Raw genomic sequence first — 24,578 nt, 5'->3', positions numbered from 1 at the left:
TTTTTTTTCCATAAAACTGATAATATTAAAAATACAAAGTTCAACTTTACAAAACAAGAACAATGCCAAAAAATGAAACAAAGAAACCACACACATACATAATTCTGTTAACAGGTAAAGCACATCTCACCGAAAATAGAGAACTGAGGCTTGGTCGCACACTGACGTAGTGGGAATACAATTGACAAGACAGTTAAGATCAGCAGTGCCTAGGCTGGGTGAGGTGGCTCATGCTTGTCATCTCAGCTACTCGGGAGACAGAGATTGGGAGGATTGAGGATTGAGGTGCAAGGCCAGCCCCAGCAAAAAAGTTGGCCGAACCTCACCTTCCCACCCTGATCTCAATAAACAAGTTGGGCATGGTGGCTCACACCTGCCATCTCAGCAAAAATATATAAACTTATCTGAAAAATAGCTCTCTCAAAATGGCTTAAACCAAAAAATAAAATAAAATAAAAATTAAAAAAAAAAAAAGGTTAGGGAGAAAGACAGAAAGACAGAAACATTTAGGAAAGGATGCATGGGTAGATATTCCATGTTTTATTTTAATACATCTCATTAGTTTTCATCCTGCTAGGAAAAAAAAAAATACCGTCACAAAGTCCCAACAGTTTAACAACAGCAGCCTCCTGTGTTATCGGCAAAAAAACAAACAAACAAACAAAAAACAAAAAACAAACAAAACAAAACAAAATCCTCCAAGAGATAATTAAAAATTTTTTTTTAAAAATGCTAGGCAGAGAGTAAAAAGGAAAGCTTATAATCACTTTATGGTGTAAAAAAAAAAAAATCCACTTAAGGCTCTCAGGAAGGCCCCGTGCTGACTCAAGCGAGGAAGTATGGTTTTTTGTTTTTTTTGGGGGGAGGGCTCCCGGACAGCTCCCATGTACTCCAATCCCTGTGTCCCCTCGAAGCCAGTGACCCCTGCAGTCCCGAGCTGGCCAGTGCCAAGGGCAGAGGGGAGCAGAAGCCAATCTGGGGGCAGCATCACCTCCGTTCCTCAGGGCGGCCCTTTGCCGTTGTTGGCGTTAGCTAATTTGTTGGAGTCCGTGGTGTTTCTGTGTTTTGTGGTTTGGTATTGGGTTTGGTGATTATTTTTTTCTCTTTTTCTGACAAGGAAGTGTCTTACTGTCCCACCCAAGTGCTACAATACTTCCTTTGATGTGACATCGAACAAATGGACACTGTCTCTTTGTTCTCCGGGGGATTCTTGAACACAGTTTTTTGTTTTGTTTTTTTTTTTGTTGGTTTTTTTTTTTTTTTTTTTCACGGAAAAGAACAAAGACCGCACAACTGGCCATAAAGCACCGTACATAGTAGGTCCAGGAATGTAACACGCCACTACATCCGTGTCCCGAGAGGGCTGGGGGGGGGCTCATCCTCACCTCACATCTGCAGGAAGAACGGAGAAGACAAGAGGCTGAGAGGCCAGGCCCAGCTGATGGAAAACACTGACACATCTGGCCCCAGCAGGCCAAATACACACCACACAAGTCTTAATAAAAATTTCAAAAAATAAGTAGAAATAAATCAGGTTTGCCACGTGAACCCCATTGGCCATATCCTCAAAGGATTATTAGGACAAGGCTCCTAGCATCACATTAGAACCCAACACTCCCATTGTGCAGATGGGGAAACTGAGGCACTGCGGAATTTTGTTGTTTTGTTGTTTGCCCTTCTCTAAGGACTTGGCTGTGATTTCTGGAGCTCTGCCAGCCAATTGGAATGCCACGGGGGGGGGGGGGGGGGGAGGAGGGGGAAGGGGAGGGGAACACACTGGCTGTGATCAGGTACAACCATGCTGAACTCTTGTTGTTTGTTCTCTGTTTTCCTTTTTTCTTTTCTTTTTGGTGCTGGCACTGGCTGTGTACTCTTGCTTGGCTTTTTATTTTTTAATGTATTTATGCTCAAGGCTGGACCACTTGAACCACACTTCCAGTTTTTGGTTTTTTTTTTTGCTGGTTAATTGAACATAAGAGTTCTCACAGGCTTTTCTGCTCAGGCTGGTTTTGAACTAGGATCATCAGCACTGGACTTGTTTGTTGTTTTCATATTTGTCTGCAAATACATGCTCGGCAAATACTCTGCACTGAGCTATAACCCCAGCCTACACTGAGCCCCTGAACAGCTCATTCCCCACCCCACCCCCCAAATTCACATAAGCCTCTCCACAGCAGACATTCCAATACGGGCACCACCCACAGCCAGCAGCCTGGATGCTGGTAGGCAGCAAGTATGCTGGTCTCTCATGGGGGGGGGGGGGGGGGAGTCCCTGTCACCAGCTGGCCCATCTCAGCCAAACTCACAACAGAGGAAACAGTTGACCTTCCCCCCGCCCCCCCCCCCCACCCAAAGTGGGCCCTTAAGCATCCCTGCGACTCCCCTCAGGAGCCAGGGCTCTCAGACACTATCTCTAAGGAATCTCCTCTAGCCCAGAACAATTATTTGTTTTGGATGCCCCAGAGCTCCACGTGCCAAGAGGAAGGCCCAGCAGAGAGGTTCCAGCCCTCCTGGACCAGGCAGGCTGCCACCCAGAAGGCCAGGCCCCTTTTCTGTTTGGAGAAGCAGCAGACCTCTCTCCAGACACTCCTCACTTCCCAGGATGGCAGGTTGAAAAAGCAGAAGTCCCTGGATGGGATTTTGGGGGAGAGTTCTCCCTTCACAAAGATTCTTGGGCCCTTTTATCTTCCAGCCTAGAGAGCCAGTGTGATGATGGCTGAGCTCAGCAGCCACTACAAGCCATGAGGCAACTCTGAGAGGGAAAGCCTCCAGCTCCAGGAAGAAGGGGCACCCATGTCACCTCTGACTGCCTCACCTGCCACTGTCTCCTAGTCTTAGATCTTGTACGTACTTGGCTCTCCATCCCTGTCAGTGCTGGGGTACACAGCCAAGCACCCTAAACTTTTATAAAACTCTTGTAGCTCCACTGAGCTATCAGCAAACTTTGTCTCCAATCTGTCAGGCCGCAGTTTGTCCATCTGACAATGGGGTGAGCAGCCGGCTCAATGTAATCCCAGCTAGTGAACTGCAGAGCCAAGTTTGGCTTAGAATCAGGAATTGCGCTGTTTCTCGCTGCCTGTGTTCGATCACGAAGGAAATCAAGCAGCAAGGAGACCCAGAGCGCAGCAGGCACCCACCGAAGCACACAGACCCCTCTGGGCCAATCAGGACCCACACTGGTTGCCCCACCCACAGAAGCTGATTGGCTGATCAGTACATCATTGATTTTCCCTCCCTTTTGCCCCCTCCTCCCTGCCCTGCAAGCAGGGCCTACCTTGGTCTGGTGCTTTATGTGGGTTTTAACCTTTTCCTTTTCCGTTTTTTACCTGATTCCCTACGCTTTCCTGTTGAGGAGAAGGCAGGGTGGTGAGCAGCCTCAGGGAAGGCCATCAAGTGCAGCCATAAATACCTAGGTGTTTTATCTTTTTGCAAGAGAGCTCCAGCCACCCCTGCCAGACACTTTGGGGTGCCTCTGCACCCCAGGTTGTCAGAGAACATGAGGACCTACCACCTAAGGGTGAAGGTCAGCATCCACCTCCCCACCTGCTCCTCGGCCCACCTGGACGGGCAGCCTGGCAGGCCTGAGAGGAGACCCAAGGCCCCTGAGTGACAGGTCACCATCTCAGCCTGTTAACCAGGTGCCCACCCTCCTGTTCAGCTTCAGCTCCCTCCATGTGGTCATCCAGCAGGAGCCCCCTAATCCGGTCGTCATGGTGACTGACTCACCAGTCTCCTCTTCCCGATGGTCTGGATTCAGGCTGGAGGTTGCACATGCACACTCCAAGTGCTCCTCTAGTCTCACCTGGACCTCTTTTAATTTTGGCTTCTTCCTGACGTATTCAACTTTGGCCACCTGCAGAGGACAGAGCCCACACTAAGCACCCTGAAGACTGAGGGGGGGAGGCGGGGGAGGTGCTTTCTGGACAACCTAGGCTGGTGCATGGGAGGGAAGAGAGAAGAGACTGACTTTGACCTCTGACCCTACCTGGTACCCTCCCCTCCCCTTCCAGGTGAAGAAAGGAAGAGGTGACAAACAAGTTCAGTCTATTTCCATTTAAAAAGAAACATGGAGGTGGGTGTGCCCATGGCTCAAGCCTATAGTCCTAGCTACTCAGGAGATGAGATCTGAGGATCATAGTCAAAACCAGCCCAGGCAGAAGTCAGTGAGACTCTTATCTCCAAATAATCAGTAAAAAGCTAAAAGTGGGGCTGGGAATGTGGCTTAGTGGTAGAGTGCTTACCTAGCATGCATGAAGCCCTGGGTTTGATTCCTCAGTACCACAGAAACAGAAAAAAGCCGAAAGTGGTACCGTGGCTCAAGTGGTAGAGTGGTAGGCTTGAGCAAAGGCTCAGGGACAGTGCCCAGGTGTGAGTCCAGGTCCCAGGACTGGCAAAAAATAAAACAGGCCAAGTGCTGGTGGCTCACACCTGTAATCCTTGCTACTCAGGAGGCTGAGGTCTGAGGATTGATATTCAAAGCCAGCCTGGGCAGGAAAGTCTGTGAGATTCTTATCTCCAATTAACCACCAGAAAACCAGAAGTGGCACTTTGGCTCAAAGTGGTAGAAAGCTCACCTTGAGCTGAAGCGCTGAGGGACAGCTGAGACCCAGGCCCAGAGCTCATGCCCCATGACCAACAAAAAAATAAATAAAATAAAAAGCTAAAAGTGAAGTGCTAAGTAAAGCACCAGCATTAAGCAAAAACAGGCAAGCAAGAACACAAGGCCCTGAGTTCAAGCACTTGTATAAGCACAAAAATAATAAAATAAACAGATAAATAAACCTAAACAGCCAGGCGTGGTGGTGCATTCCTATTGTCCCAACACTTGGGAAGCTAAGGCAGGTGGGTGGATCATGAATTAAAGGCCAGTCTGGGCTGCAGAAAGAGATCCTGTTCAATAACAACAGTATAATAATAACACTAAAACTGAGTGCTGATGGCTTTCACTTTTATCCTAGCTACCTGGGGAGGCTAGAGAATAAACAGAAGGATCATGGTTGGAGGCCACCCTTAATAGAAAGATTCATAAGACTCCACTTCAGTGCCTGCCATCCCAGCTATGATGGGAAGTGTAAAATAAGATCGCTGCCCAAAGCAAGATCCTATCTCGGCAAATAACCTGTGCAATAAAAGGCTGGAGGCGTGGCTCAGCAGTAGAGAGCCAGCCTAGCAAGCTCCAAACTCTGAAAGTTCAAAGCCCAGTATGGGAAGGAGGACAGAGAGGACAGGAGGGAGGAAGAAGGGAGAACGGAAGTTGGGGACCCCTATGCCCTGCCTATCCACAATCCAGAGACTCTACATGAGGACCCCTCCTCCCAGAGGTTACAGCCCCCAACGGGCCTTGTGCATTGTGCATGCATACATGTATACACACGTGTGCACAGGAATACATGCCCCCATCATGGACATGCAAAGCCCACCGCCCACACAAGTGACCCTCACCCCACTACAAGGTGGCACCTTCACCCAGCCCCAGTTTGGAGGGACTGGTTAGGAGATGCTCTGCCCTCCTTCCTTGGAGCCCACACACCCACTCAGTTCTCCTGGCCATGCCACAAGAAGCAGTATAATCACCTCCACATACAATAAAGAGAGCCAAGGCACGGCGAGCTCCCCTCCCCAAGGTGCCCATCCCTAACCACCAGGCTATCTGACCACCAGTGGATCACCCTGGAGCCAAGAGCCACCATCCATCGCAGCCCAAGGGGCTACATGGGTGTCTGTATCCCCGAAGTAGCCCCTAGGGATGCTTCCCCTTCACCATTCAACTGGAGAAACTGAGGCTAGAAAAGACCCAAAGCCCATGATGGGCTGCTAGGCAGGGAAGGGTGGGGAGCACTAGTACCTAGTGAATGAGACCCCCAGGTGGAGACCAGATGTCCAGTCCTGGCCTCTAGGGCAGTCAAGAAGGTAAGAAAAGCCCATTTGCAGAATGATCTGGAATGGCGGGGGAGGGGAAATCCCCTATACACAGGGGTTGGCCCTATACCCGAGGCTGGCAGCACCTCTAGAAGCCTGGCCTCAGGCACTGGGGAGCAGGCCTGGCCAGCCCTGTCATGTGCCACCTCAGCTGCATTAATGGTTAACCTGTGGTGCAAAGGGTGCTGGATGCCCGGCGGGTGTGTAAAAGGCTCAGAGCTGCTTCAGGTGCGAACACAGCCTGCCAGGTATGAGCTCAGCGCCGAGGGCGTGGGGCCCCGGGGCAGGGGGCAGCCCCGGAGGTTTCACTACGTCAGGAGGCAGGAGATGCCAGCCTGGAGCTAGGCACTGCCTCCTGGATAGATGGGGTTGTATACACATACCTGGGGCTCCAGAGCAGCCCCCCCCTCCCAGACCCCCAACCTGCCCTTCCCCAGGTGCTTGAGCTTAGGGGAGCCTAGCCTAGCCCCCACCAGCCCACAACTAGTTCTTGCCCAGATACCTGGACTCCAGAGGGGGCAGAGAGCAGCCCCTCCACCACTGGCCCACAGTCTGCCCAAGTGGGAGGAAGTCTGTATCCTATGCTGTTAGAGGCCCTGCAGCCCTACCTGGGAAAATTGGGGCACAGGTGCTCCCTACACAGGAGGTCACCTGTGCAGAAGCACCTAGAACCAAGCCACAGGGCATTTGTAGGAGCCAGCTACACTGACAGGCACCTGTTAGTCCTTCCAGGATCTGCTCAGGGAGGGGACCATGTGTCCCAATGCTGAGCACAGTGCCTGTACCCTAACAGCCAAGAGAAACCCACTCTCCCCCACCTTCTAAATGGAAGAGGTCCTCCGTTGGAGAGGTTTCCATCCCAAGGATAAGCCCCAGAAAGTTTCAAGAGCAGCATGGAGGGAGGGCACCAGGCTATACCTCAGCCCTCCAGAATCAAGAACCACAAATCTACCAGCCTACACAGACTGGAGCCCAGAGTCCCCTCCCCTCTCCCTATGCTGCTTTAACCCAAAGAGGAGGACCCACTGACCCCCTTGTACCTCCAAACCTGGGGCTGGACCCAGGTCTTACAGTTCAGGCAGGGCTCTGGTCTTACAGACTTGACCTTGGATGACCCCAAGGTCAACAGCAACCTCTCCACAGGGCAGATCCTAGAGTCTGAGCCCTGCTGGTGAGTCCTGGTTCCCCCCAAGCTTTTCCACTGAGCGAGGCAGGTGCTATGGACCCCCTACAGCCACCTGAAGGGCTGCTTGGCTGGGGGAACCCACTTTTCTCTCCAGACAGGTCCATTTTTTATCAGAGACAAAACAAACAGCGATTTACAACCCTACCTGCTCAAGGAATGCCAGGATTCCAGAGACTCCAGCCACCTCTGTCTGACAGGAAATGCCTACATTTTTCTTCCAAGCACATGTTAGGAATTTTAAATTCTCAAAGCCTGCCTCAAGCTAGGCACTGGGTGGCTCAAGCCTGTAACCCTAGCTACTCAGGAGGCTGAGATCTGAGGACTGTAGTTGGAAGCCAGCCTGGGAAAGAACGTCCAGGACTCTGATTTTCCAATTAACTACTTAAAAGCCAAAAGCAGAGCTGTAGCTCAAGTGGTACAACACCAGCCAAGCAAAGGCTAGAGGTCTGAGCTCAAGCCTCAGGACTGGCACAGAAATAAAACACCTCTTCCACCGATAGTCAAGTCAAAAAAGGAAGATACTAATATCCCCAACACTCCTACTTATACCCCCAGGCCCCACAATGGGGGCCCTCACACCTGTTCCAGCCACCTAACCCACCCCTCCTCCCTCTGGTTCATGGAGAGTACACACCAGACACCCCATTCCCACTACTGCCACAAGCTCCCCTGCCTGCATGCTCCTGTAAGTTCACCCCAAAACATCACCCAAAATGCTAGCATTCAGCTGCTGCAGGAAGCCCCAGGGGGGAATTCTAAACACACCAGTGTCATGTGATAAAACTGAGCCCCACGCTATACATAAGCCTTATAGCCAGTTGTGTGCACAACTACAGCCCATTTCCCAGATGAGAAAACTGAGCAGACCCTTGCCTGGAGACCCCAGGGTTCTGTTCTTCTGTCTGCTTTGGAAACCTGCAGCTTGGACTTGGAAACAATGGAGCCTAGCAGCTGAAGAGACAGAAGCAGGAAGATCCAGGTCAGAGGCCAGCCTGGGCAAAAGTGTAAGACCCTATCAGAAAAGCAAACTAAAAGCAATAGGGCTGGAACATGGCTCAAGTGGTAAAGCACCTGACTAGCAAGTGTGAGGCCCTGAGTTCAAACCCCAGTAGTGCTAAGACAGAGGAGTGGGGAGAGAAGAGGGGGAATGGAAGAAGAACAGGCAAAGCTTGGCTCTGAGACCCCAAGACACTATTCCAACTGTCCAGTTTAGAACCCCTTGGAAAGAAGCCAACCACAACCTTCAAATTAGGCAACAGATGAAAGACTGGGAGCTCCACTCCACGTGGCTGAGGAACTCACACAGCATTAGGACGGTGATTGCAGATATAGGGTGCACATCTCAAGAGACCTGGGCCAGGACTTCAGCTTCCTTGGCCTCCTCCCCTTGAGGAAGAAGGTGAGACCTGCACCCCCCCCCCCACTTCCCTCAAGACTGAGAGAAAAATAGCACTAACTCCAACCCCAGCCAGCACTAGGTAGAGCTCTAAAGGAAACCCAATCAATGCAGGGTCAGATGGGCCATAGGCAAGCACCCTGGGTAGGTCTCATTGGCCAGACACAGTTGGCCATGCCACTGTACATCTCTCCCTTGCAGCTCCCATTGACCACCTTACTTCACGCCTCCTTCACCCCACCTACGTATGGGCCAGCCAAGTGCTGGCCATCCGGGCACAGGAAAGCCATCTAGGCCTGGCCACCTTCTGTCTGTACCCAGGGGACAGCAGTGGCCTAGTCATGTCAGCAGGGTATAGTAAAAGACTAGGACTATACTACATGTGTCCCCAAGAAGAGAAGACCCCAGTTCTCATCCCCACACCCCCGACTCCAGTCTCACCTAGGGCAGTAGCTAGAATATCCAGTCCTTGGGAATCACCAGGGGCTGGCCATCAACCTTAGCATGTATATTAAATGCCACACAGCCTAGGTGGTGCCACCAAGCAGGCTACCATTGAACCTACAGTGGGTGGATCCCCAGCCCGGGCCACATGGGGTAACCATTCCTGGACTTAAAACTGTCCTGTAGCTGGGCACTAGTGGCTCACGCCTGTAATCAGGAGGCTGAGATCTGAGGATCACAGTTCAAAGCCAGCCTGGTCAGGAAAGGCTGTGAGGCTCATATCTCCAATAAACCATCAGAAAACTGGAAGTGGGGCTGTGGCTCAAGTGGTAGAGCCTTGAACTGAAGAGCTGAGGGACTGAGTCCAGGCCCAGAGTTCAACCCCATGACTGACAAATAAAAAACCATCCTGTGTAGTGACAGTAGCCAGGAAAGACCATGGATCAAGCATTACAAGGACACAGGAAGAGCTGGATACAGTGGCACATGCCTGTAACTCCAGCACTTGGGAAGCTGAGGCAGGAGGATTCTAAATCAGAGACCAGCCTTGACTACATTGTGAGGCCTTGTCTCAAAGATAACAACAACGAAAAAAAGTTCTCAGGGGGAACAGGAGTCGTGGTAGAGTGTTTTCCTAGCAAGTGTGAGGCTCTAGTTTCAATCCTTTGTACCCCAAAAAAAAAAAAGCCAAAGAAAGCAGGGCAATGTTGGCTCTGGCCTATAATCCTAGCTCCTCAAGAGGCTGAGATCTGGAGACTCTCAGTTCACAAAGCCAGCCTAGACAGCAGGCTCACTTCCAATTAATCAGCAAAACAGCTGGGCTGGCGGTATGGCTCAAATGGGTAGAGCAGTGCCAGCCAAGAACAAGGAAGCCAAGCGAGCAGGAGGCCCTGAGTTCAAACACAGGTACTGGCAGGGGATAAAAATTTTAAAAACAAAAGCAAAGCAAAACTATAGAAACTGGAACCCAGCAAAGTGGGAGGAGCTACCCTTGAGTTTCCCCTGCCAGCCTGGCCCCTCCCCGCGTCTATTCCCACAGGGGCGGAGCTCTAAATGCATCTGGGATGTCAAGGCTACGTCTTTTCCATCCAGCTCAGCACCACCCTGGCTCCCAAACCAGCCTCCTGCACAGGCCTCCACAAAGACCCTCCTGTTCCATGGACCTTCCGTCCCTTCTCCCACAGCCCCGGAGGTCTGGGGCCAGATGTCCCCTCCTCACTCTTGGAGGTAGGGACTGGGGAGGGCTGGAGGATGCCCTCCTCAGGAGGAAGCCTGGGATGAAGGCTGGCTCTGGTTTGCAGGACTCAGTCCCTCTTGGTTGTCTGGGACCCTGGTGGGTAGATGAGATAAAGCTACAGTCCCAGCAACATGCAGGGGAAAGGCCTCTCTGGGGATCCACCTGGCTTCCTCGGAACAGATGCTTCCGGTCCTTTGAACTGGAAGACAGGGTGGGGTCATGGGGCTCCCAGATGCTGAGAACCAGGAACCCCTGAGTCACACCTTGACATTACCACCAAACTTTCTGAGGATACATTTTAGGCACCAAGAGTTCCTCTGCACCCATACAGAACTCCTACCCCTTTCCTTGCCTGCATGTACCCAAGAGGCCAGGCCCTGGTGGCTCAAACCTATAATCCTAGCTACTCAGGAGGCTGAGATCTGAGGATCGAGATTCAAAGACAACCCAGGCAGAAAAGTCAGTGAGATTCTTATCTCCAATTAGCCAGAAAAAAAAAAGCAGGAAGTAGGGCTGTGGCTCAAGTAGTAGAGCACCAACCTTGAAGGCAAAAGCCAAGTGACAGCCATAAAAACTGGAACCTAGTGCCAACACCAAAAGGGAACAAGATGGCAGATGGGTCTGTATAACTACCCAGTACCCTAACAGTGGGAGCCCCAAAGCCCAAGGAAAAACAGAAGAGTAGAACTGACAAGTAGTGGCAGGAGGGTGTGGCTTGTGCCAGGGACAGAGTCCCAGGCCACTTAAGCCTAGAGGCCCAAGTTAGCAACCCCTTCCCCGCTATTGCCCCATGCATGAGCAGCAACTGCAGGCTCCCAGACAAGCCCCCCAGGCCCAGGAAAACCCAGGGCTTTAAGGGGAGTGTCTGGCCTTAGAGATCCAGGCACTGGAATGTGGAATTTGCTCTTAATCCCCAGAGCTCCACGGGGACCAAGTCCCAGACAGAGGTCATGGTAGGTTCCAGCCAAGGAAACTAAATGAGGCACCTGTACGGCCTGCTGAGGACTGGTCCTTACTAAGAAAAGGGCTCCCTAGCATCTTCTTCCAGTGTTCAGGGTCCAGCAGAGACAGGGTAGGGGGAGTAGGGATGGAAGGGATTTTCCATAATCAAAGAATGGGACCAAGGTTACTACCGGAATTGACATCCTCAAATATTAATTCTGGAGACCCTTCACCCAAGAGAGAAAAACCTTAAAGCCAGATGCCCAGCCAAGGCATGGCTCTGTTGAGAGTATCCAGCCCCTTAGCCCATCCAGATTGACAGACGTGGCTAGTCCCCCTGGCTCTGACCCACTGGCTCCCATAAATCAAGTTAGACAATCAGAAATGGAAAACCAGTTTCCAGGCAGCATCGAGCTCTGAAAGCTCCAGACTTAACCATACCTCACAAAAGCCTGGAGATGCCCGAGTCACATGACAACCATGCTCAGGTTGAACCTACAGGGGTAGGAAACCCTCTGTCCAGCAGAAGCCTCAGCTCTGGAGCACATTTGACCAGCCTCAGACCCACTGACAAGAGGGCATGTTGCCAGGTGCTGGTGGCTCATACCTAACATCCAAGCTACTCAGGAGGTTGAGAACTGAGGTTTGAGGTTCAGAGTTAGCCTGGGCAGGAAAGTGCATGAGACTCTTATCTCCAATTAACTACCAGAAAACAAGAAGTGGAGCTGTGGCTCAAAGTAGTAAGAGTACTAACTTTGAGCAAAATGCTTAGGGAAATCATTCAGGCCCTGAGTTAAGCCCCACAAGCGACCAAAAAATAAATAAAGTGGATATATGGGTCACAAGGCAACAGACTAGACCCAATAGCCATTGGTCAGGCCAAAGTCCACAGACCCTAATGCAGCTCCTAAGAGATCTACAGCATCAAAATGGTCCCCCAGACCTTAAAACTATGGCAAAAATCAGGTGCCAGTAGCTCATACCTGTAATCCTCGCTACTCAGGAGGCTGAGATCTAGAGACCACAGTTCAAAGCCAGCCTAGGCAGGAAAGGCCATGAGACTCTCATCTCTAATTAATCAGCAAAAAGCTGGAAAGTGGAGCTGTGGCTCAAGTGGTAGAGTACCAGCACTGAGTAACAAAGCTAAGGGACAGTGCCAGACCCTGAGTTCAAGCCCCAGTACTGGCAGGAAGAAGAAAGAAGAGGAGGAAGAGAAGGAGGAGGAAGAAGAGAAGGAAGAGGAGGAAAGAGGAAGGAGGAGGAGGAAACAGGGCAAGAGAGAACCATGAACTATCATTGGACAGTCAGCTCCACCAGCCCCTGCCTGGGAGTATGCTGAACACTGGCCCCTCGTGAGCACAGGCTGGCAACAGACAGCTCTGCCCTGCCTTCATTCCAAATCCACCAGCCACCTGAGGACACTGGACAACAATCTGAGGACTGGCCAGCAAGACCAGGTTACAGGCTCACCTTGACACTCCGGTGGTGTACCCTGGAGGGCTGGCATTTGACGCTGCTTGTGTTACAGCAGCCGGTACAGCGCTTCACCTCCACACATGGGGGCCAGATCAGGAAGTTGGCAGACGTGGGGTCTACCTGGCTCCGAGGTATCTCATAAATGACCGTCCTGGTCTTGCAGACTGCGGGGATGGCTTCCTCTGCAGAGCAAAAACACAGGGAATGAAGCCGGGCGCTGGTGGCTCACGCCTGTAATCCTAGCTACTCAGGAGGCTGAGATCTGAGGATCGAAGTTCAAAGCCAGCCCGGGCAGGAGAGACCGTGAGACTCCTATCTCCAATAAACCACCAGAAAACCGGAAGTGGCGCTGTAGCTCAAGTGGTAGAGCTCTCGCCTTGAGCTGAAGAGCTGAGGGACAGTGCCCAGACCCAGAGTTCAAGCCCCACGACCGACAAAATAAAAAACAAAAAAAACCCACAGGGAATGATGAGTGACCACCCGAATCTCCCGGGCAACACGAGCACACACTTTGCGGAGTTTGTGAGGAGGGAGGGGTTGGTGGGGTTTTTTGGAGCCAGTGCTTGAAGTCAGGATCTTGCTCTCTTGCCTTTTTCCACTCAAAATTGGAGATCCTCAGATCTCAGCCTTACAATCAACTAGAATTACAGATGTGAGCCACCACTGCCTGGCTGGCTGAGTGGAGTGCTGGTGGCACCAGAGGCCATCTGACAGCAGAAGGAGGGAGGCTGGGGTAGCCCCGGGGACAGGACTCAGCAAGCTGTGTCTGTGCAAGGCTCACGTCAAGAGGGTCAGAGGACAAGAGGACAGGCTCAGCCTGATTCCCCGTGCACCCTGGGGCCAAGAACTTGGTCTTATAGGACAGAGAGGACAGCTGTTTCCTGCCTATCCCCCCCCAGGTGTGGCTTGCAGATAAGGAAATCCTCAAGGGATGCTAGAATACACACTGGACTCCCTAAACAACCCCTTCATAGCTATGTCAGCCTCCAGGCTCAGCTGGTCAGTATGTAGTGGGCACCTGACCATGCCCAGCCATGACAGTGGCCAAAAGGGTCAACCTTGCTGGCTGGCCAAAGGCTTAGGGATCTGGCCCAGCTCTAGAAGGCACCCATGTGTTGCTTCTTACTGCCATAATAGCACTAAGATGCCCTGGATCCAAGACCCAGAGTTGGGGTTGCAGGAGGCCCAGCCCAACAAGCCATGTCCAGACTGTGTGTGGGGGGGGGGGACACTGAAGAATGTCTGAACCTAATGGAGATGGACTCCAATAGGATCAGGAAGGCAGGACAGCACCCCTCAATCCCCACCATGTCCCTCTCCTTGTCCATATCTCCCCATTGTGAGACTCCGGTGATCACCATCTTCTCTGGGCCTCACGGAGTCCCAGGAATAAGAGGCCTTTCAGTAACTCTGAAGATGTCCTGCAAACAGAGGAGTCACCCGAACCCTGCTCTACAAATTCAGGAAAGGCCACTCCACACCTCCAGCCCCAACCATAGCCCAAGGCTCTCCAGGTGGCAGGGGCTAGGAAAACCTAGCCAGAACACAGAGCCAAGAAGAGGCCTTGAGCCTAATCCCCATTTGGCTCATGGGTGCCCACCCCTCACTTCAGTCTAGACAAAGGATTCTGGAATACTAGCTGGAAGGCTTTTTGTGTTCAGTTGCTGTTGCTGTCCCAGTATTGGGGAGGCTTGAACTTAGGGCCTGGGTGCTGTCCCTGAACTTTTTCACTCAAGGTGGGCACTGGACCCCTTGTACCACAACTCCATGTCCAGCTTTTTGTTGGCTAATTGGAGATAAGAGTGTAATAGGCTTTCCTGCCTGGGCTGGGTTAAAACCTTAATCCTAGATGGGCGCTGGTGGCTCACGTCTGTAATCCTAGCTACTCAGGAGGCTGAGATCTGAGGATTGTGGTTCAAAGCCAGATCGGGCAGGAAAGTCCATGAGACTCTTATCTCCAATTAACCACTAGAAAACTGGAAGTGGCACTGTGGCTTAAGTGGTAGAGCGCTCTCCTTGAGCTAAAGAGTGTAGAGACAGCGCCCAGGCCCAGAGTTCAAGCCCCCACGACTGACAAAAAAAGAAAGAAAGAAAGAAATCCTCAGATCTCAGGCTCCAGAGTAGCTAGGATTACAGGCATGAGCCATCAATGCCCAGCCTAGAGGGCATTTTGACTTTGCTTAAAACAACCCCAACTCCTGTCACCTAACAATCTTACCCACATACTACTCCCAGTGTTGGTAACTGAATCTCAAGAGAGGGAGATTGACTAGGTTAAGGTCACACAGCAATGAACAGCTAGACAATAAGAAGGCATTTCTCTCAGATGGACTGTGATGGACCATAGCCTCAACACCACCACCACCCCCCCCCCCAGGAAAGCACAGGCCAGACCTTGGGGAAACCCAACTACACCTCTCAAAGAGAGGCCTGTATGGAGCCAGCCACAGAGTCAAGTCATGGGGAAGGATGTCCATGAGCAGCTAGCCACTGGACATCCAATTGTACCCTATTTTCCTGCTGCACTGGGGGCCATTCTGGTGTTTGCATTCATTAGGAACTGGAAGTTAAGCTCAGCCACGTTTTCTAGCAAGGCCTCTTGGCAGACAGGCCCTGACAGGACCTGGCACTTAAGGAATTTATGATGCTTCTTTCCATGGCAGAGGGGCAGGCAGGAGACACGCCGTGGAGGAGGAAGAGAAGAGGAGAGCAGAAGGCCAGAGCCTTTGTTAAGTGGAGGAGAGATCAGGTGGCTGACTGCACCTGAGGCCACACATTCTCTCCGCCAGGGGCCTGCCCCCTCTCCCCCCCCCCACTGACTGCGGTACTCACCAATGCTTCTCTTCCGCCGGATAGGCACAGGCCGCTTTTCGGGTGCATGCTTGCCACGGGACCCATGGGCTCTCAGGCTGGTTGCCAAAGCATCCTCAGCCCCTGTGGGTGGAGAAAAGCTGGTAAACTAGTGCCCACACCCTGATCTGCGAGGTTAACGGGTATCCACACCTGTGTGTGGCATCCTGGGGCCCGAGCTGGGGCCAGCCTTACAGATCAGCTTTCAGAGCCTCTTGGGGGCAAAGGGCAACAGCTCAGCCCTCACTTCCCCACCTCATACAGCAGGGCCCCCACACCCTCCCCCTTACTCAGTAAGGCCCCCACTGCCCCCACCTCCTACACTGCAAGGCTCCTCATACTCCCACTCCTACTGAATAGGGTCCCCTACAAGATCCCCAAAATTCATGATCCTTCACATTCTATCCCAGTGGAGACCCCTTACCCTGTACCCTATATAACAGGGTACCCTTTCCCCTCATGCAGCAAGGCCTCCCATAGCTTCTACCCCTCAGGGTCCAGCCCAGCCACACAGCATGGTCCTCTTCTCCCTCTATAGTGCCCCAAACAAGAAATGGATCCAAAATGCTATAGTCTTCTCTGGGCCTATGACAGACAAAGCTAAGGCCCTTTGGGGAAGGGGCTCAGTCCGTGGACCCCCCTAAGGGGAGGCTAAAGGTTGCCCCGCTGACCCACGTCCTGGGCGGCTCCAATCGTCAGGCTAGACCACAGATGCCCTCTCAGTCCCCTGTGGATGTGTGTATAGCCCCTCCCCACTCATGGGCCAGGACTTGATGAAGTGTCCTAGCCCCCAAGGGGGCATCGGAAGCAAGGCTCCAGACTGGGCCAGGCGCCAGCCCCCTCTGGTTCCTGAAATAAGCCTGCTTTGAGGGCCAGAGGCCATGAGAAAAAGCCAGGAGGACTGGGGGAGCACAGTTACGGTTGCAGACCTGAGGCCAGAGTCCCATAAAACAGCAGTAACAGTGAGGGCCATGAGCGCTGGATAGGGTACAACCTAGAGATCACAGAACTAAGACACCCCCACCAAGAACCGCAGCCCCCACCCCCGGCACACCCCGGCCCATGCAAGCCACAGCACACAGCCCTAGCCAGGTTTCAGTGCTTCCTGGGGTCAGGGGAGGACACACATTCTTACCACTAACTAATATGAACAAAACTTCTCCTTGATTTGATGGAACACACATCTGAATCAATAAGGCCCATTAGGCCTCCAGGCTTGGCTCTACAGACCCAGCTGGAGATTTCTGTCCACCTGAGTCCTAGGTACCTAGTAATCAGAGACCTAGGCCCAGCAACTGAGACCCTCACAGGATCACCAAATCCCTAGCCTGCAGCCTCCTCTTCTGTTCAGGGCATCAAGATGCCCCAGCCCCTGGCCCAGTTTGAGACCTCTTTCTGCCCTGCTTTCCCAAGTTTTTGCGGGGTTTTTTTTTATTGTTTTGTTCTGTTTCTTTTTTTTTTTTTTACACTGTCTCCCAACCAGCTGGAGAAACCTTGGCTCCCCCGCCCTGCCCCCACACCCAGATATGTGAACCCACACGTTTAAAATGAAAATTGAAAACTTTGCACGAGGTGTGAACCAAGCCTGAGCAGAGCCCAACTTTTTAAATGACTCAATGTTCCAATGCTTTTTTATTTGAAGACCCAAAATAAGATCAGAACAGAACTATTCATGTAGTAAGAATTTCCCATCAGCCAACTGTTACAAGAAGCTTCCCCTCCCCTTTCACCAAAAAAAGTGTCACTATGAGTCATGTCCTAGGGGTCGCCATCACCAAACCAACAACTGGCCTGCTCTTCGTATCCAGGAGAAAGATTAGCAGCAGCAGCAGCATGATGTGGTGGGATGGGAGGACCCTTTGGTGACTTTTCTGTGTCACCCACATTGAGTCTCATACAACTACAGTAGATACTACTGGCCAAGGAAACTGAGGCCCACAGAAAAGACAACAAAGAGCTGAGCGCCAGTGGCCCATGACTCTAATCCTAGCTACTTAGAAAGCTGAGATTTAGAGGGTCATGGTTCAAAGCCAGCAAGCAAAAAAAGTTGGGTAGCGTGCATCTCCAATTAACCAGCCAAAAAAAAAAAAAAACCAGACTAGAGTCATGGTTCAAGTGGTAGTGCACAGGGTCCAGAGTTCTAACCCCATCATCACCACCAAATAAAAGCAGCAGCAGCAGCAGCAACCTGATACTGGTGGCTCGTGCCTGTCATCCTAGCTACTTAGGAGGCTGAGATCTGAGGATCCTGGTTCAAAGCCAGCCCAAGCAAGAAAGTCCACAAGACTCCAACTAACCAGCACAATGCTGGAAGTACGAGCCTTGAGTGAAAAGTCCACCCCTTGCCCTGAGTTCAAGCCCCAGTACCAACACAAGAAAAGGAAAACAAAGACTCCTAGCTAAGGGATTCATCAAGGCCAGCATCCAGCATACAAAGCCCAACCCAGGACTCTAGGCTGAACTAATGCAGACAGGACCACTACCCTGACAGTCTATCAGTGCCACTGATAACCAAGAACAGCAAGACTGACAACACAAGTCCTGGTCAAACAAAGCCATTCTGTCCCGGATCACCAGCCAAGCACTATCCCACACTCGGTGGGAAGTAGTGTGGGAAACCAGCTGAGAACTGCTTCACTCCAGAAGGAACTTAAAAGCTAAGCCATGAAACAGTGTAGGACAGTTAATCAAGGTCTCTATTTTGCACAGATGTCCACATGAACTGTGAGGACAGAGTGACTCCATCAACCCTGTCCTAGTTGGGTGTTAATGGCCCAGGACTGGGATGTTTATGTAACAGTTATTCAATGGCCCATGGGCACCTGACCAGCCCACGCTGGAGAACAAAGCTCATGGCTCCACACCACACCTACAAGACAGTGGTGAACCCCAAACCCATCACTTCTGTCCCTGACAGCATCATGGACATATGATGTCTGCATCCAACGGCCACATGGGAAAGGTCACTTTGTGCTCCCTGTGGACCAGAACAAAAGCTCCCATCAAACAGCCCAGAAGCAGCAACAAGGCTGGGAGCAAGTCCCTTCCTCCCCCCATCTCCATCTATAAAATGGGATGCTGCAGGCTCCTTGGATAAGTTATATGCCAATCACAAAGCTCCACCTACTAAGAATGAGAAGATGATGAAGGAGGGAGCTGGGATACCCCCAAAAACCATTTCCTGCTCTCCTCTGGCAAGCTTCATCTGAGGCTAGACAGAGAAACACTGAGAGCCCACCTAAGGGTAGACACCTTTGGGAAAATCCAAGTGAGGTAAATCAAACTAGTTTTCCCTCTGGACCAGCTCTCCCCACCCCTCCTCACCAGTCCCCTAAACAGTCATAAGCTCTCACTAGGACACAGTAACAGGCCAGGCAGCCCTGACTAGACCTAAAGAGAAAGTACAGCCAAGAGGACACATTACTGTCAACATTCTATTGGGGGGATAAATAAAATAAAATAAAATCTCAGGAGCCAGCAACAGCAACTACTGTCCTCAGACCAGAGATGGGAGTCCAGCAGGAAAGAAACCTACATGGAGGTTTGTGTCCCCAGTCAAGACTGGGAAGCAAGGAGGACACCAGAAACCCCCTAACTTGCTCTCAGTTTCCCATTCATACTTCAAATTGCCAGGCAGGTGGTTGGAAGGAAAGCAGGTCAGTTCCACCTCTGCCTCCCCTCAGGACAGAAGAAGAGACATTCTTACTTGGGCAATTTGAATCCAGCCTGGCCAGGAGTAGGTGAGCAGTAAGTCCTGTCTGGATTCACTACAGGAGAGGCCCCAGCCCAGAAGCCCCTAGGCTAGGATACCAAGAGCAAAACAGCACAGAAGGACAAAGTAAAAGGAATTAATGGGTGGGGGTGGGGGAGGCGGGGCTGCAGCAACCTGAATAAGAATGGTCAGAACAGAAAGTGAATGGCTGATTTCCCCAAGGCATTTAAAGCCTGGAGAAGCAGGACTCCAGGCCTCACTTCTGGAGGGGGCAAGCTGAGCCAGGGGGACCACCTCAGGGAGATACACCATCTTCAAAGTCATCTGGGGACCCTCAAATCACTGAGAAAGAGTGTTTGCCCAGCTACCCCCAGGCCAGCTTCTCTCCTCCAGGCTTGCAGATCAAGGGACCAGATCAAAATCCTCCTGGCCCAACTCTGATCTCCAAGTGAAATCCTACCCGACTCCTGATAAGGATCAGGCAAAGGATTTCCTGGGTCAAGAAACTGGAGAAACCAGCGGCCTCCTTAGAAAATGGTTTTGGCATGGAATGAAAACAGTTTGGGCCTCCCTACCACCATAATTAGGTACAAATTTCCAAATGACTAGGCCATGTGATTTTACTTAATTCCTCTAACCCACCCACCCCACCCCCCCCTTGCTGAATAGAAAGGGGGGGGGGGGGTAATTAGCTTTAAAATTCTTCACTCTGGCTGCCTTTCCTTCCTTTTTCAGACAAGCTCATCTCAGGCTCTGTTCAGCTAAGTTTTCTCCAGTGTCTCCTGAAGACACTGAAAAGTTCAGCAAAGTCGTGGAGCTCCCAGCCAAGTGTTAATTTTGGAAAAGGGTAACACAAAGGAGAAGTCCTTGTCCTACACAACACACACACACACACACACACACTCACACACCTCCAACACCACCTCTCCACCCTCCCCACCCCATATCTCAATAGCGGGTCTAGGTTTAGTCCATGCCTTTAAACCAGCCAGACCCTTCCAAACTCTGCGTTTACAAGTAAACTATTTTCTAAAGTGGCTTGGCTCCAGGCCCTGAGGGTGAGCCCCCCAAAATAGCCCAGAGCACGTGCGTCTAAGGAAGCGCCTTTTCACTGAGACTTGAAAAGAGGGGAGAGAAAAACAACAACAGAAGCAATCCACCGGCTGCCTGCAGCCACTGGAGCCCAACCCGCAGCTCACAGGGCTCACAAAGGGGCGCTGACCAGCCGCAGACGGCCCGCGCGCACCCTGGGGGACCTCGTCCCGCGAAGGACTGCCTGTCACCCGGGGCTCAGGGCTGCACGCCCACCCATCATCCTTCTGGATCGGGCCGCTCCTGGTTTCCCCGGGCACGCGTTGGCCCGCACACCTGGCCGGAGCGCCGGCGCCCTCTGTGAACTTTGGGTGACACACGCGGCAGTTTTGGTTAAATCCTGGAGCAAGCACGCAGCCCTCGGGCCGCCGCTGGGAGAGAAAGTGGCGACTGGAGGAGAAACGCCTGACTCATGCGCCTGGGCGTTTATGGCCGAGGAGTGGATTCTGACCTTTCGGTGCGCTCCTGCGCGCGGCGCCCGGCCTGGCCGAGTGCGGGGGCCGGCTCTCTGCGCAGCCCTCTCCGCACGCCACCCGCACCCTCCCCGCGCCAAGGGCAGGGGCGCGATTTACCTACGGAGTCTATCTCCAGGAGTCGCTGCAGGTCCCGGATGCTGTGGATCTGACTGCGAGCCAGCCGCTCGATCAGCTCACGGGGGATCTCCGCTTCCTGCAAGCAGATCACACGGTCAGCCAGCGCCAGCCCAGGGCCACGGTCCCGGCCCGAGAGATCCACGCGAGCCGCGCGCGGCCCCGCCCGACCCCTGCAGATTCCCTCTGGGCCCAGGAGAGGGAGGCTGGGGTGGGGCTGGGTGGGTGGGACTCCCAAGTCCTCCAACCCCATCCCAACCTGACCTTTGCAAAAACAAGCCCCCCAACCACCTCCTCTTCATGTTGAGACAATCAAAACAACCACCAAAATAAAACCACCCCAGCCCTCCCCAGGGGATCAGTTACAGGAGGTATGGCGGGGGAGGGGGCAGCCGAGGGAGCCTCGGAGTTTCTGGTTTAATAGTCAAATCGACATCCAGAAAGAACGGGGTCGAAATGCGTCACGGATCGACGACGAATAGTCACGGCAGCTCCAACACTTTAAATCTAGCCAGGAGGCTTAAATTTCACGCCCCAGAATCCTGGGGCCGAGAGAGAGGGTCTCCCCCTCGCCAACACACGCACGCACGCGCGCGCCCGAGCTCGCCCCACCCGGCTCCGGCCCAGACGCGGCCCTAGCGCCGACAAGGACTCCCCAAACCAGCCAGGGGCTAGAAGAGGCTACCGGGAAAGCAAGGGTTAAATACACACCTCGAGGCTTTTACCCAGCCCGGCCCGGACCACTCCCACCACACGGCCTCCCTCCCCCCCTTTGCCCCCCCCCTCCCCATTCTCCCTCCTGATCTTTTTACAGGGAGTCCGGGGTCGCTGGGGGGGCGGATGGGAGGGGGCGGTGGCTCAAGCACTAAGTTCCCACGACAGGGGCTGGGGAAACTCATTCATCACAGCAAAGCTCCCAGGGACTCGTGGGATACGTGGGGAGGGGAGGGTACCCCAGCGGTGGGAGGGCGCGGGCGCCTGGCCGGGCCTCAGCTGCCTAGCTCAGCCACCTGTAAGCAGGCCCCGGGGCGGGCGGGACTTGCTCGGGCCCGGCGCCCAGCTGAGCTTGGAGACGGAGAACCCGGGACTGTGCTTCTCCGCTGCCCACCCTCAAATCGCCCACCGCAGGCGCCTCTACCTGTTCACGAGCCGCCGTATTCCCCACCTACGCCTGGCACCGTCTTTCACACACATACACACCCCCTTTCCCCGCACCCCGTTACTGCAGAACCCGCTGCGCCCCCCCCCAAGCCACCGCTCTGGAGACGCGCCCGCGCCCCCCGAACTTTCTCCCCTCTCGTCCACCTCGCCGTTCCCCGTCCCTCCAAGGCAGAGAGACGCAACACGCTGGAAACTCACCAGACAACACTTGGGCATGGCAGAAAATAGAACCCGGTCGGGAAATGTTTTTGAAAAAAAAAAAATCAGCCCCTCTAAGCAAAATCAAAATGCTCTCCGCAGAGCCCGGAGCGCCCCGGCCCCGCGGGCGGCCGAGGGGGGCGTGCGCCGGGGGAGGGGAGGGCGGGTTGGGGAGGGGGGGTCATCAGAGGGGACGACGGGGCGCGGGGGTGGCACCCACCTCGGCCAGGGCATGGGCGAGGTATCCGCAGCCGAGGAGCAGCAGGCAAGCCCAGGTCCTCATCGCGTCCCGAGGCGCTGGCGGCTCGGCAGGGAGGCGAGGCCGCGGGGCGGGCGCTCCAGCCGGGCTCCTGTGGCGGCGAAATTCAGTACCATCCCTCAGGGAACGCGGCCCGGAGGAGGGTGGCGCGGAGAGCCGGGAGCCGGCGGAGCGCGCCCGGCGCGAGCAGAGAGTGCAGCGCAGGCGACGGCGGCGGGGAGGAACAGGGAGTGCGCGCCCGCCGCGCCGGGAGCCTCCTGGGCCGCCGGGTAGGGGGTGGGGACGGAAGGGGCGGAGGGCGGGGGCTGGGCTTCCTTGGTGCGTTCCCCGTGCTGGCCGCGGCCGCGCTCGCTCCCCGGAGCTGGCTTTAGGAGCGACCCGGCCGGTAATTCCGCATATTTGTGGGCATCAGTCCCGGGAGGGACCCCGGAGCGAGTCTGGAGCCGCTGCTGCACCAACGATCACCTGTCTGGACACCCAGCCGAGCCCTGGCTGCCAACTCGCCGTTTGTTCTCCCTGCGGAGGGCTGCGGACAACCCTACACGCCTATCGCCGCCGGCCAGCGATCGTCTCCGGCCTCCTCTAGTCGCCGATGCCCGATCGGGCACCAGTGCGGCCCAGCACGCCGGAGGCCCGGCGGCCTGCGTGCGCCCCTCCGCGGCGCGCCCTCGGCTACGGCGCCGCGCGCTCCGCCCTCCGCCGGCCGGGGCCGGGCAGCGCCCGCGGCCGCGCCGCCTGGCAGCCACCTCCTGCCCCGGGGCCTCGCTGCTCCGCCCGCACGGGCGCAGGGCCGAGCCGGCGCCGCCGCCGCCGCCGCCGCAGCAGCAGCAGCAGCAGAAGCCGCGGGGAGAGAAGGAGGAGGAGGAAGAGGAGGAGGAGGTGCTGGCAGGCCCAGCTCGCTGGAGTTGTGCGGGCTCCGCGGGGCGCGCGTGTGAAGCCGGCCGGCGGCAGGGAGGGGGGTTATAGCGCCGCCGCCGCCGCGCCCCTCCCCCGCCCCCGCCCCTCCCGCCTCCCTCGGGTTCCGGGCCCCGGACCCACACCTCGGAAGCGCGCGGGGATCGTGCGGGCCGGGTAGGGCCCGGCGGCCACCGCCACTGCAGTGAGGACACACGCGCTCACGCAGGCAGCTAAATCCATCAACACCTCGCGCCCGGCTCCGATCCCAGACGCCGGGGCTTCCCGCGCGCCCCTCCCTCGAGCTTGCCCACCCTCCGGTGCCAGCTGCAATCCTGCGGCACCGGGCGGGGAGGGGAGGAGGCCGCCGCACGAGCACCGCCGTCGCCGGCTCGCCTCTGTCGGGCCCCAGCGGCGGCCGAGGGCAGCGCCCAGAGCTACTGCGCCAAAAAGGGCATGAGAGCCGCCACTGGCCCCCGCCCGGGAGCTCGGGCCGCTTTCCACAGTTTGGATCCCAGGCTCGGGCTTTCCCTTCTCCATAAAAGGAGGGGGAGTGAGTCTCTGGAGAAAGGTGGGGCGGATTTAGGGGCGCGTCTAAGGCACTCACCTGGCGGCTGCCACGCGCCCCTGCCCAAGGTCCGAAGCCTGGGGCACCTGAATGAGGAACCTCCACCCACATTTCGAGGTGGGAACAAGGTTGGGGAGGAGATTGCAGCAACCTGTTTTATCCTTGACCTTGACACTCTGGCTGCCCCTTCCCTTCCTCCCCAAGTCTCCCACTCCCTTTCCGAAAGCGAGGCAGCACCGAGATCGGGATTGAGAGGGTGGAAGGAAAGGAAGAGAAAGGAACCACTGGTGAACCCGTGGGTTCTGCGTCTGGATCCGCGGGCGCACAGAGCGCCACCTCCGGCCAAGCCGCTGCACCGAGCGCGCCGCGGGGGAGCGACGCGCGTCGACCGTGGGCTGGGCAGGGCTGGACGGCTCCTGCGCGGCGGCCGAGTGGGTGCGCCCGGACGCTGGAAGATTGGACCCCGACTCACGGGCGGATGCCTGCCAGTGCCTCCCCTCGAGGGGGGCTACCTACAGCTCTGGTATCTGGGATAGAGGGGCTGTCGGGCCTTGCGGACCGCAAAGCTAGAAACGCCTGGGCCCTTGGAGACTAGGAGACACCTTAAGGGTGAGTGGACCTCCGAGGAAAATGTCACCCGCCCCAGCCCCCACT

The 24,578-nt window shown here is 54.6% G+C and overlaps 1 protein-coding gene across 3 annotated transcripts; it reads right to left on the bottom strand.

The window, feature by feature from the left end:
• Positions 1-521: 521 nt before the first annotated feature.
• Positions 522-24,562, bottom strand: Pdgfa (platelet derived growth factor subunit A). Of its 3 annotated transcripts, none has more exons than XM_042686693.1 (8): positions 23,964-24,562; positions 22,424-22,553; positions 20,827-20,923; positions 15,433-15,534; positions 12,595-12,782; positions 3,727-3,853; positions 3,275-3,344; positions 522-1,392 (listed from the first exon to the last, which is right to left on the bottom strand). In XM_042686693.1, the coding sequence occupies exons 2-7, from the start codon at positions 22,484-22,486 to the stop codon at positions 3,289-3,291; spliced, it is 633 nt and encodes a 210-aa protein (XP_042542627.1). In that variant the 5' UTR covers positions 22,487-22,553; positions 23,964-24,562; the 3' UTR covers positions 522-1,392; positions 3,275-3,288. The 3 variants fall into 3 exon arrangements, with proteins under 3 accessions (XP_042542627.1, XP_042542626.1, XP_042542628.1); XM_042686692.1 differs by lacking the exon at positions 23,964-24,562 and adding an exon at positions 23,503-23,940; XM_042686694.1 differs by lacking the exons at positions 3,275-3,344; positions 23,964-24,562 and having other exon boundaries at positions 22,424-23,106.
• Positions 24,563-24,578: the final 16 nt, after the last annotated feature.

The sequence above is a fragment of the Dipodomys spectabilis genome, unplaced genomic scaffold (assembly GCF_019054845.1).
Source record: "Dipodomys spectabilis isolate Male_0828 unplaced genomic scaffold, ASM1905484v1 ptg000098l, whole genome shotgun sequence".
NCBI classification, from domain to species: Eukaryota; Metazoa; Chordata; class Mammalia; order Rodentia; family Heteromyidae; genus Dipodomys; species Dipodomys spectabilis.
Note: the sequence above shows the minus strand (reverse complement) of the source record. Positions and strands in the feature narration are given on the sequence as shown.

Excerpts from the sequence above, each read along its gene's own strand:
- Pdgfa (XM_042686693.1), bottom strand. The coding sequence starts at position 22,486 with ATGAGGACCTGGGCTTGCCTGCTGCTCCTCGGCTGCGGATACCTCGCC. Across the intron at positions 20,924-22,423 it reads TCGCCCATGCCCTGGCCGAG|GAAGCGGAGATCCCCCGTGA; the intron begins GTGGGTGCCACC and ends ATCTGCTTGCAG. Across the intron at positions 12,783-15,432 it reads CCGGCGGAAGAGAAGCATTG|AGGAAGCCATCCCCGCAGTC; the intron begins GTGAGTACCGCA and ends TTTGCTCTGCAG.